The sequence below is a fragment of the Quercus lobata genome, chromosome 6 (assembly GCF_001633185.2).
Source record: "Quercus lobata isolate SW786 chromosome 6, ValleyOak3.0 Primary Assembly, whole genome shotgun sequence".
Lineage (NCBI taxonomy): Eukaryota > Viridiplantae > Streptophyta > Magnoliopsida > Fagales > Fagaceae > Quercus > Quercus lobata.
The window spans coordinates 26,745,838-26,759,126 of NC_044909.1; the positions used below are offsets into that span (position 1 = coordinate 26,745,838).

At 32.1% G+C, this 13,289-nt stretch overlaps 1 protein-coding gene across 1 annotated transcript; it reads right to left on the reverse strand.

Annotated features, from left to right (window-relative positions):
* Positions 1–2,131: 2,131 nt before the first annotated feature.
* LOC115950803 (probable glucan endo-1,3-beta-glucosidase A6) lies at positions 2,132–4,047 on the reverse strand. Its single transcript, XM_031068048.1, has 3 exons — positions 3,941–4,047; positions 2,544–3,860; positions 2,132–2,384 (listed from the first exon to the last, which is right to left on the reverse strand). The coding sequence occupies exons 1-3, from the start codon at positions 3,987–3,989 to the stop codon at positions 2,347–2,349; spliced, it is 1,404 nt and encodes a 467-aa protein (XP_030923908.1). The 5' UTR covers positions 3,990–4,047; the 3' UTR covers positions 2,132–2,346.
* Positions 4,048–13,289: the final 9,242 nt, after the last annotated feature.

A 13,289-nucleotide genomic window follows, 5' to 3' on the forward strand; every position in this document is an offset into this window, starting at 1 on the left:
ATCGGTAGATCAACCAAGTTTTATTTCTTGGCAATGTCTACTGGGTGTTCAACAAAAGGCTCCAAGAGCAACTGGGGTACATGTTTGGGAAAATGGAATAGATGAATTGGCATAAACTATTTGATGATGGACCATGGGTCACTAATTAAGTTATTTATTTTTGTTTTATTACTTTTATTTATGACAATAATCGTTAATGTCTTATGCATTGTTGCCTAAGGTGTTTTAGTAATAAAAAAGGTATTCATTTAATCAAAAAAAAAAAAAAAAAAAATTGTTGCCTAGGGTGTGGATTTTACAATATGTAGAATGGCTTGCGCTAACTTGACTTTTTTAATACTAGAAATACGCTAGTTTAGATTAGCTGACTATGGATTTCTATTACCAGATTGTTATAATGGTCCTCTAATAGATGGTTGCTTTTTGAAGAGTAATCATTTGCAAAATTGCTTTAGTTGAAAATACATAACTGTACAGATATTGATGCGCGTGTGGTTTCAGGTCACCATTTGTAAATTGTCAAGTTTATGGTGGTCTCATGTAGATTCGAACTATGCGGAACTGCATTATTTTTACCCTAGTGTTAAAAAAAAAAAGAAAAAGCACGGTTTAGTTGTAATAGAATAAGCATTTCATATTGCAATGACTAATATTTTCTTGCTTTGAGCCTTACAAATAAATTTTTTATGCTATAAGTCTTATGAATTAGTTAAATCATTGTAATTCATAGTTTGATACTAATCAGGTTTTTTTTTTTTTTTTTTTTTCCCCATGGCAAAATGTATTTGCATCTCCTAGATTTAAGTTTTAGATCATTTTGTTCTTTTCCTATGTGTATGGGGGTAATTGTCATAAGGTATCCTTCTAATTACATTTTTTTTAAAAAAAAAAAAAGAAAAAAAAAAACATGGATGATTTCGAACGACTTGCAAGCTGTAGATTTTCTTTTTGAACTGTAAGAATGGCGTTGACTTTTTTAACTTATATTCTTGATTACCGTCAATTATTGTTGAAAATTTTCTTCCACTATATATGTTTTTGACGTATTTTGGTAAGTATCTACAAAATCGTGTCTGTATATGATCTTACAACGGATACTTGGAGGAAAAGTGACCTTAAGGAGAAAAAAAGGAAACCTAATATTGTATTGGCAAGTCTCTCCAAAACTAACTTGGTGGCATTGGGTTACAATAATTGGGTGAAAGATGTGTTTGTTATTGGGTGTGTATTACTTGAGCCAAATGTTGATGGCCCATAGTTCAAAAAGATGCAGTTGTCCCATCCAAAAAAAAAAGAAAAAAAAAAAAAGATGCATTTGTAACGAGGAGACTATTGAGGTCTTAAATCTCCTTTTCTTATTATTGTAACTATCAATTTGTAAAAAAAAAAAGAAAAAAAAAGAAAAATGAAATGAATATTGAGGTCTCAAATCCCATTTTTTTTTATTATTGTAACTATCAAATTGTAATAATGAGAAGACTATTGAGGTCTCAAATCCCCTTCTCTTATTATTTGTAGCGAGGAGACCATTGAGGTCTCAAATCCCCTTCTCTCATTATTATAACTATCAAATTGTAACAAAAAAAGAAAAAGAAAAAGAAAACAAAAAATGAAATGAATAGTCTATGATATGAAGTTTAGATTGTTGTAGGAACCATGGAATTGAAAGGAAATGAAAGAGTAATTTTTCTTCATATTGTTTCAGATGTGAATTAAAGGGAGGGAAGTGCATGCTAGATAGAAGTGGGGAGAATGGGAGGTAGAGTTTAAATCACTGTTATTTAACACCACAAGGCGTATCAATACCATTGGGCACCACTTGAATTCCTACGGTTTCTTATCAATACCAAGAAGTTCGCCTAAAATAAAATATAAAGGCTCATACATATTAATTAATCTATATATAAAAATGGGACCCGTTAACAAGTACCTTTAGGACAATTATTAATAAACTATTTTATGAAAGTTTTGACACAATTTTTATTGAAAATTGAAAAAGATGTCGAAATATTAATTACTTTTTTTCTTTTTTCATACAAATTTTCCTAAAATAATTCACTAACAAGTACCCTTAAAATATTCATTAACATTTTTTATAAAAAATTAGGAATTAACGGACACTATTTAAGTATATTACAAATATGTATTTATTATGTCATTGAACTAACATCAATTAAATGAAGTAGACGTGATACAAGTTAGGAGGGGTGGGAGGGGAGGAAGACTAACACAATTACTTAAAAAGATGTATAATAATAGTTTGAAAATATCAATGAATCGTCGTCTCCTGTGTATCAGCTGCCGAAGTGTCAATTTAACTTGCGGAAGAATCACAATCATATATCTTCAAAGAGTTACACTTGGGAACATGCAAGATCCATGACCTGCTCCATATATATAAATACTATAAGTTAGAAAATAAAGCACGCAGAAGAGTAAATTAATTGGTATGATATATATATATATATATATATATATATATAATCAAACAAACTTGATGTAATGGGGGATTGGGAAATTAAGTTCCAATTGAAAAAACTCACTGGGATTGTTTGTGGTTAGCATAGCAAGTCCGTTGAAGTCACAAGTCGCACCCAGATTGTGGAACTTTGCAAAGTAAGAGCTGAACGCAAAACTTGCATGCAAAGTCAATGAATTTGAACCTGGTACATGACACTCTCTCCCAGGCGCAAGAGCACCACAGGTCTCACATAGACCACATGCAAACGACAATGCCGAGTGTAGCGCATTCAAATCCACCTCTGCCTTCGCCACACACCAAGCCTCTCCCCTATGCCTATGCGTCACATTATGATTCCCCACGGGCACCGGTAGTACAAAGTCTGATGAGAAAGCTGCTTGCTTCCCACTCAAGTCGATATTGTAAACCGGTGTCCCATCTGCGTGTAACAAGCCCCAGTTCCGCTCTGTCCCTGGACCACTCTTTTGGTTCTCATTGTACAATGCAAATATGAATGTTGGTATGACCATGCCAGGCCTTGCTGGAGTTCCAATTGCTGGTTTTGCTGCAATCTTTTTCACCAGATTTCGGTTGTACGTGGCTGCAAAGTGGACATTCGCTCCGTGTTGATTTGCATCACCTGCGGTTGGCCAGCCTGTCTCAGCTATCGAAAGCCGTATGTCTGGGTACCCGAGCTTGGTCATGGCGAAGATCACAGAGTCGAGCATTTGGTCAAGAAGATTTGTGTAGATTAAGCCATTTACGAGGTCAGTATAATGAAAAGTTTCTTTTAGTAGTGCTTGATCAATGTGAATGTTGTTGGGGTTGGCTGACCAAGGGAAATAAGGGTACACATGGATGAAGAAAAAAGAGTGAGTACCCTTTAAGAATTTTAGCAATGGTAACATCACGGTGGCAGTTATATCGGACCTGAACGTCCCAGATGATGGTGGAAAAGTTGAATGCATTACGTCCATGGCAAATGGAGTACCCACTTTGATGTTTGTGATGTTATGTGCTCTGAGAGAATGTTGGATTTTACGCATGGCCGGGACAAGATCACACCACATTTTCTGATCATTGTAACTAAGGACTTCGTTGCCAACAAGTATGATTCGGATCAGAGTTTTGGGGTAGTAAGCAAGGACATTGGTCTTGACCCATTGGTCAGCTATGGTCTGGCTTGAAGCAATGCTTGAGATTTCATTGTTTCGGACCATAATGGAAACTTGGATCCTGGTCCCTGATAGTGCTTTCAAGATTTCAGGATTGCAATCGTAGAGCTTCACACGGCTAGCTTTCATAGATCTGATGTGCTTAATGGATTCATGTGGTGACGGCAAATTGTTCCCTATGGTGCCATAGTTAATGCCAACCTCGCTCCAACTTTCTGTATGACCTGTCATGTAAAAGAAAGTGGTATTAGTATATTTACTTTGTAAAATTAAGATGGGTTGATCAATTTGTTAAAGTACTTACGTGAGAGACCGAGAAGAGATAAGAGAAATAAAACAATAACAAGACCCATCTTTCTTTTTGCTTTGCTCAACAATAAATGTGTCTGAATAATGAAGCTCCTAAATGCATATGGGATGGAATGGTGTTTTGGTGGTAGTAATGGCTTGCTTATAAAGAAGAGAGAAAATGCAGAAAGCGTGCATATATATATTAATGTAAATAAGTGAAGACTAGATGTTCAAGAAGGTAGAAGCTTTATATATATAGCACAACCATCTTTGTGAGTTTGTTGAAGATTGAAAATGGGATTCTATTATGGTGCTATAACAAGAATACGAAAGAAAGCGTCAAACCCAAATGACCAATTAATAATAACGAATTATAAAGAAAACGGCAAAGGTCATGAAATCAAAGAGGGTGTGGGGTCTTCTTTTGTCTTCTGGATTCTAGTTGTTTTCTCATCCTTCCTTTCCCAGTTCAAGGAAGGTTGTTACTTTTTAAAAAGAGAAAAAGAAGAAATAAAAAATAGAGTCGTTGGGGGTAAGTTAAACCAAAAAAACCAAAAAAAAAAAAAAAAAAAATCAGAAAAAAGCAAAAAAAAGTATACCTTGGTGCGATTTAGATCTAACTTATCACGTCCACGTTTTGCTTCTTCTGCGTTTCCTCCCCCCTTTTTTTAGCTCGCATTTGTTAACTTTCCACGGTGAACAGTGCACCTGTGCACTGTTTATAGATCCACAAATTCCACTTTTCAGCAACTTTTTCATTAAAAATTGGTTCTACGGCACTATTCACACATTTAAAAATTATTTTGTTACAGTATTTTCAATTTTCAATTTCAGCAAAACAAGTTTTATCCAAATGGACCCTTTCTTTCTTTCCAAATGAATTGATTTTATCATTGTGATAAACATTACAGATCCTATAATATACCTAATGCATTTCACTTAAAATTTTAAATGACATGATATTATACATATATGTGTCATTAAATATAAAAAATAAAATTTTAATATATTTTTTTATATGAAAATTTTCATAATTTTGTTTTAATCTTAAATTGCCTCATTCCATCTCACTTCAAATAAAGAGGATCTTAAAAAAAAAAAAAAAAAAAAAAAAAAAAAAAAACTCTTTAAATAGAGAAGTTGTTATTCCGGACTATTGTTGTAGTTTGGTTGACAAGGGGTTTTTGTCTTGGTAGGTTTAAGTGCCTGATTCACAGTTTTTAGAAACAGTTTTTAGTTTTGGAAACAAAGAAAACAAGCTGTAACCGGCATTTGATTGGGTTGTTTTTTAAGTTTAAAATTGGTACTGAAAATTTATGCAGAACCAATTTTATAAAATATTTTTCCTCATTCTCTAGAAATTTTGAAAAAATGGAGTCTCTCATTAATGGTACTATCAATAATTATCGTTAACAAGATTTAAGTAACCTCGTACTTCGAACTCCCGGAGCCTTTCTTAGCAATGGTCAAAAACAAAAAAAAAAGTTACAGAAAGGGCATCAACATAAGAAACCCGACCTCCCATTGCCGCAACCACAACCACAACCGCAACCATGCCACCATACTTGCTACCTAATCTGCCACCAGCCAATCCAATCAAAGAAACTCAATATGCCAGCCAAACACCTATCCTCGATGGCAGAACCATCAATGACACCAGTCGTTTCCTCTTATTCTACCGACAGTCGACCCAAATTTTAATGATTATCATAATCATGTTTTGACTTTATTCCCCTTAATCAATCTTTCAATGCTTACATACAAGGGTCTTAACTTCTAATTAGTAGCGGATTTGTGCGTAGCGCATGATAATATATTATCACGCCCTAAACCCATACCAAGAATTTAGATATGCAACTTGTCTTTTATATATATATATATATATATATATAATTTTAAATAATAGAATAGAGCCTAATTAAATATCTACAAATTAGAAACCAAACCATCAAGTTTGTTTTATAAAATCCATCAAACTAAAACTTTAACAATATAGTCTTTAAATACAATCTCAAATAGTTTCATTAGCACTAAGCTCACTATCCTAAGAAAACATTTAACTAACATAGCTCCAATTTTAGTCTTCAATCTATGGCTCCTATGATCATGCACCAAAAGAGATTCCATGACTCTAATCTGAAAGGGTGGAAAAAGGGAGGGTGAACTAAAAGCCCAATAAGAGACCATATAACATGAGGATGTCTCTCAAAATAGAATAGTAGTATCATTGACAAAATATAATCTTTACAAAACACTTATATATAGTTTTAACAGTAATATAATATATCTTATAAAACGGTCAAAAATGAAACTTTTAACTTTTACACTGAAACCAGTAAATAAAATAGTAACCATTTTTTTTTAAAGAAGAAAATAGTAACCATTTTAGTTAGCTAAAATACACTAAATATGTATAAAAAATATAATACAGTAATAAATAATTTTTCCCACTTATAAAGGCCAACAACAATAAATCGCTATAGAAAACATTAGCTAGACAAGACATAAACTGCTAAAACACTCGGTGGGTGACTCCCATGGGAAAAAATAACAATAACCTTAGAGAGACAATACTAAGAACAAACAATAACACTATACCACACCACAATAATACTACTTCGGCTGAAGACCAATACTTATTCCTATGTTAACAAAGGCTGCAGACTATCTAGCTAACCATTTGAAAACATTTTTTACTTTACTATAGTATTTCCAATACCAATACCAATCATATATCATATAATGAATACTTTCTCAAAAATATAGTTTTTGAGTCATTCTTAACATATACAATTTCAAAATAATTTACAAGACATAATAAAATTCAATTATGTATAATGGATTGACAATTATTTAATTTTTTGAAACTTCACTTTTGCAAATATGTGTGTATATATATATATATATATATATATATAATACATGTCTTGAGAGATGTTTCACTTATCTCTAGTCACTAAACCAAACTTCACCTCAATTGTCTGAAACAATGTCAACTAGAACCTAAATAAGGACAAAACAACTCAATAAGAATGAATATGCTAGGGCAGTAACGAAAATATAAATTTCACTTTTAAGGTTTGTTTGGATACTGCTTATTTTGCTGAAAACTGAAAACTTATTGCTAAAAATATTGTAGCAAAATAATTTTTAAATGTGTGAATAATGCTATAGGACTCAGAAATGCATGGTTATGCACATTTTTGCGTTTTTGGCTGGGTCGTAAACAGTGCCATGAGACCCAACAAAAAGCGCAAAGGCAAAATAATTTGCACGCAAACGCACGCTTAAAATTCATATCTTACAACTAATTCTGAAACTACAGCTAGTTTAAGGCATAAATATTTTATCGGGTATTCCAAAAATCATTACCTGGTACAATTCCAATGAGCCAAATAACCTTGTGTAATTATCTATGTTATTTGGAAACACTCCCAGTACAAGTTGACTTCAAAGTAAAAACATGCTTGCAGATCCTAACCAAACCGATATATATATATAGTGATGATGCTCAAAATCGTCAGTAGGTCTATCGCCCAAACCTGTAGTCTTCGATGAAAGATAAAGTGTAGTGAACTTGCAAAAAATAGAAACACCTTCAAAGAACACCAGTGTGGTGCCGGCCTAAGACCCTCTAAAAGTCAAATTAGAAATTGATGGTGAACTTTTTGGAGAGGAGTTTCTGAGAGTATTTTTCCATACCTTGGGATTGAAGTATCTCAATGTTTATATAGGAGCTTTTGGATGATCACATTAGTTGAATCGTAGGGATATGGAGTCATCCCATAGCTAACGTGTAAGAGTTGGGAACTATCCCATAGATGACCCAGAAGGAGTGAGGAGTTATCCTCAACTGGTTTATAGGAGATAAAGTTTATCCTATTACCGGCAGTCGTGTGCATGTGGGAGAGTCTTAAGTAATGTAGGCATTGAAACATGAGTTCAGTGTGCTTGGTCGTACTCATTAGCTTTTGGTCATGACATATTTCCATGATGGTCGCATCTGGTCTTTCGCTTTTGGTGAGTAGGTGCTCTTCGGAAGACTAACTTATTTAGGAAGAGTAGCACACTCCGGAAGAGTAGCTATGGAGTTAGTCAAAATACTCCCTATCATATAGCAACCATAGAGATCTCTACCTGTAAGAAAACTTAGTAATCTGTCACATGTACTAACAAAAGTTTTAGAAAGTTGAAACAATATTCTAGATCACAAGGGTCATGAACTCAACACTACATATCCATGAGTTCGTATGGAATATCCGTAAGAGAAATCTCGAAACTTTCATGCAAATCTATTAGACTACACTAACTTCATAGGTTATTCCCATAGATCTTTGAGAGAGATATATACCTCAGGGGCGGAGCTACATGTTAAGGTGGGGGGGGGGGGGGGCCATGGCCCCCCCAAAATTTTTGAAATTTTTTTTTACTATATAGAAATATTTAATATTTTAATAATTAGTCCTCAAAAATGGGACTTGGCCCCCCCAACTATTTGAGTTGGTCCAATAATGTTCTTAAAATATTTAATATTTTAATAATTAGCCCTCAAAAATGGGACTTGGCCCCCCCAACTATTTGAGTTGGTCCAATAATGTTCTTAAAAAAAATTGTCCAATTTGTCTAGTAGTTATAGAGAATGTATTGTTTCTCAAATTCATTTTTTATGGTAAAATGCATTCTCGTATTTTCTAAAGTTTTAAATCATTTATGTCTTTGAACACTTCATTAATTTAATTGAAATTTTTTTACTCACAACGGTAGACAATTTGGTAACTTATATTGAAAATGAAAACTGTAAGGATTTCACTATGGAAGATGGTGAAAGATTAATTTAATTCTATGAAACATTTAGTTTTAAGGATTCATTATGAAAGATGCTAATTTTTTGTGTGTGTATAGATACATGTGTTTGTGTATGTGTATAAAAGTTTGTATAGACTAATAAATTAGCAACACAAATCGCACCCCCCCCCCCCCAAACAAAAATTTCTGGCTCCGCCCCTGTATGCCTGACTACATGAACCACATAGATGTAGAACTCTTTCGCTCTTAATCTCGTGGTCTCTCTTTCTCTACCTTTCAACACAAAAAACCATAAGACTCTACTCTCTACTCTTCAGCTCTTTCACGTTAAGCACGTTTCCTACTTGGGCTTGAGTTTATGACCCACTAAATCTTATTTCTTTAGTTTCCAAGAAGCCCATAAAACTTATAATCTTAAGTTTAATTTTCTAAAATATTAACGTTATCTTTGTAATTAATTTTACAACTGTGTGCATTAATATTAATGTTACCTTCAAAACAAATCAAATAATTCATCAATTCTCGTTTAAACCATGGACTCTAAATCTTGGATATCTCAAAATATCTACTCTCTGCTCACTTACAAGTTTCCAATCAAGAGTGACAAATTCTTAAAATGAAAGCTCACAATTTAAAAGCTTCCATTAAAGTCACATTCTCAGCATTTTATAATCTTTTTTTTTTTTTTTAAGACACACCATATTTTCCTCCACACCTCTTTATCATTTTTTAAATTTAAACAAACACACTTTTTTTTCTTGCTTCTTATATGTTCTCTTTTATTTTGAATAGAAAAATTTATAGTCATTCAGCAAACTTAAATTTATTACAGATTTTCAATGTACGAAAATAGATGAATGAATTGAAAATTATAATATTAAACCAAAAAAAAAAGCCTCATCGCACGTGCAAAGCTCATATGATGAAACTAGGTTTTTTCTAGGTGGTCTCATTATTATTATTATTATTATTATTATTATTATTATTATTATTATTATTATTTATTTTTTTTGCAATTTGGACTAATTTAATGAAGGATGCATTTCATAATCATATCGCAACATATTTTTTTTATATTGTAGAATTGTTTTATTTAATTTTTGAAACCTTTATCCTACCATAGTCGATTGACTAATTTGTACATCTCTAAGTCAATCGAATACATTTTGGAAGTTACATGCAATTCCTCGTTTCCATAAGGAGAGCATTCATGATCCCAATGACCCACTCCAATATTTTTACATTTTTAGCTTTCTGGGATGCCAAATGGTCTCATACAAAATACTTGTGAGCTCTAATAAAGAATTTTTCTTATTTGTTTCTAGCCATATGATGTTGTAGCAATTGGTACAAATTGATGTGTTAAAAAACCCTTTTTTTTTCCTTTTATAGCCAGGTTATATTCTTGATGAAGCAAAGAAATTAAATGTTAGTTTGTAGGTAAAATTATAAATCATCCAATATATGATGATAAAATGCTTCACTTTGAATGATATTGCTCAGAATTTGTATACGGTTAGAATTGGCCTACAATTTTATGTTAAATTTCCATTTTTCCATAACAAAAACATATAGCTAAAAACAAAGTCCTAGAAACCAAAATAAAAACCAATAATGAAAAAAAAAAAGCAAAAAATAAATACCAATTCATGTTGTAATATACAACTTGAGGAAGTCCATAAGGTCACCAATAAACATAACCTCGCTCTCTCTCTTTGTCTCTTAAAAAGTAGTTTGTTTTACACATTATTTTACTGCAGAATACTACAAAAAGCATTTAGTTATTAGTGTATTTTAAAAATTACTGTATACATTAGTGGTGTGATAAAACTACTTAAACAAGTGTAATGTCGACATACTCATTTGGCACGTGCAAACATGCATGCCAAGTTTTTGATATATTAGCTTGAATTATTTTTTCTTGTAGCAAATTATTGGTAAAGAGAAGCTCTTTAGTCTAGTACCAATAGTAATACTAATCAAATGAAATATTGTGGATAGTGTATGCTTCTATCATGGAAGTTGAATGTCTATATACTCCATTGGCATGTGGAAACATGCATGCGAAAGTTTTTATATAGACGCGTGACTCATTTTACTTGTAACAAATGATAAATAGGGATTTTGTAGTATCAATTCAATAGTAATACTAATTAAATGAAATACTGTGGACAATCTTTGCTTTAATGGAAGTTGAAAATTAAAATTTGTGTACCTTGTCTTGGTGCTACCTAAGAACTTTAGCGATTCTCTTCCAATAAGTGAAAATTTCAAGCAGTAAATTAGAAGGTAATTCATGTTATATATTCATGGTTTTATTGTGTAGTTTTTTTTTTTTTTTTTTTTTTTTTTTTTTTTTTTTGAGTATCTATTTGATTTGTGTAGTTGTATGATGGATTTGGGTTGTAATTTATAAGATGTTTAGAATATTGAATGTAGTATTGTGTGTGATCTATGGAGTAATTAATGTTGTAGTTATTAATAATTGATTTTTTATTGTCTTTTAAGTTAATAAAAACCTTACATATATCTTTTTCTTTAAAAAAAAAAATTACATACCCCTTTTTTTTAATGTAAATCTTTACATATACCGTAAGTAAACTCTATTTATTCCACTTCCTTAGATGCGTAAAAAAAGAAGACTAATACTCCATAATGATAATGACTAATTAGTTTTATCATTTTTTTCATGATTTCATTTGTAACGTTTTTTATCATTATCATATATTTACCAACTGATAATTTGCATATCATAGAGATTAAATGAAAAGAAGAACAGTTCATTAGATTTTTAAAAGTCATGGTGTATGAAGATCATAAACATTTTAAGGATCTTAATATCTTTTGTGTTTTTAAATAAGTTTAAATGAATAAAAAAAAAGAAAATAAATTGTCGATTTTGTTTCTTATTTAAATTCTATTATTACTAGAGAAGATCTCCCTTTTAATTACGATAGGAAATATCGTTTCCCTCGTTAAAGTTTGATTAGTTTTAAGTTTAAATTTTGTATGATTGTATTTAATTGTTAATTATTTAATGTCCTATATTTGGTCATTTCTATTTTATTTTTCACTCATTTGAGTCTTGACAACCTCTTTATTTTCCAATTAAGATTAATTGGCGTTTGTTTTCTTTTATTTTTTTATTTTCTTCATCTACTCTTTATTACTTTGTATGATTTTTTTTTCTTTTCCATAAATCTCTCTCTTATCACAAAAGATAACTTTTAGTGACAAAATAATATTCGTCACTATAAACTTGCGGGAAATTTTTGGTGACAAAAACAGATTTGTAGCGGAAGATAACCTTTAGTGACGAAATAATTCATCGCTAAAGATCTAAGTTAGGGTTCTATTTATTTAAGTCCAAAAATTCAAGTTCAAAAGTTAGGCGCCAAATCAAAAAGTCAAGCACGAAACTTAATTGCTCTAAGGCGACAAAATTTTTCATTGCTAAAAGTATAACATTTTGGTGACAAAATAATTTTGTCACTATAAGTTTATTGGGAACATATTTGGCAACAAAAATAAATTTGTCACAGAAGGTCACCATTAGTGACGAAAAAAATTCTTCACTAAAGGCATTGCCACAAAAGCCAGCCACTTGTTTTTGGCGGTATTTTTGTCATTTTAGAGGTTTTGAGGGTATTTTGGTCATTTTTAAGGTTTCAAGGGTATTTTGTTCGTTTGAGAGATTTTGTTAGTATTTTGGTTTAGTTTACGGCTGATAGGCCAAAAACGAATTAACCCCTTGTGATAAATTAATTGATTAATTAGTCAGGTTTATTAATTAATTAAATTAATATGCAAAGCGCGTGGTAGCACAAACAAATTACCAATAAACTAATTATGCAGCGGAAAATAAATAACACAGTGATTTGTTTACCAAATGGGGAAAACCTAACGGCAAAAACCCCACCGGGTGATTTTCAGGTCATCACTCCTGAAATTCCACTATTATCAAAACAGGTGGTTACAAGTAAAGGAATCCTAATACCTTATACCAACCTACAGTTGAACCCTTACCTCAATACCCAATTGGACTTGTTCTGTAGTGATAATTTCCCTTTTGAAGCATGGCTCCCAAGTACGTGACTAACCAATGCACGAATCCTAGTATGCGACTTCAATCACCAACTAAAGAAGGTTGTTGGCAGCAAAGTTCTTCAGTTTATCCCAATGATGAAAATCAAAAAGATGCTTGGTCACGAAACCCTACGGTGCACATACACAGCAACTTCTTCACAAGAATGATGAACTAGGGCAAAACTTTGTCTTCGGTTACAAATTGCTTGAACAAAACTTTGCTCAATACTTGTGCACACTTTGACGGCCCTTAAAATAATCCTTTTATATGTCTAGGGTTAGAAGAAAAGAAAGCCCAAACACATATTCCCGGATTAGAGTCAAAACAGAACTGGAATTCTGTTTTTCATAAAATTTGACAGATAGCTATCTGTTGAGATGCTGTCGAGCAGCTGTTGAGCCTCGGGGCTGGAACAACTTCGTAAGCTCGATGGATAGCTAGCAGTCGAGCTTTAATGAACATCACTTTT

Excerpts from the sequence above, each read along its gene's own strand:
- LOC115950803 (XM_031068048.1), bottom strand. The coding sequence starts at position 3,989 with ATGGGTCTTGTTATTGTTTTATTTCTCTTATCTCTTCTCGGTCTCTCA. Across the intron at positions 3,861-3,940 it reads ATCTCTTCTCGGTCTCTCAC|GTCATACAGAAAGTTGGAGC; the intron begins GTAAGTACTTTA and ends TTTACATGACAG. Across the intron at positions 2,385-2,543 it reads GCTAACCACAAACAATCCCA|GTCATGGATCTTGCATGTTC; the intron begins GTGAGTTTTTTC and ends TATATGGAGCAG.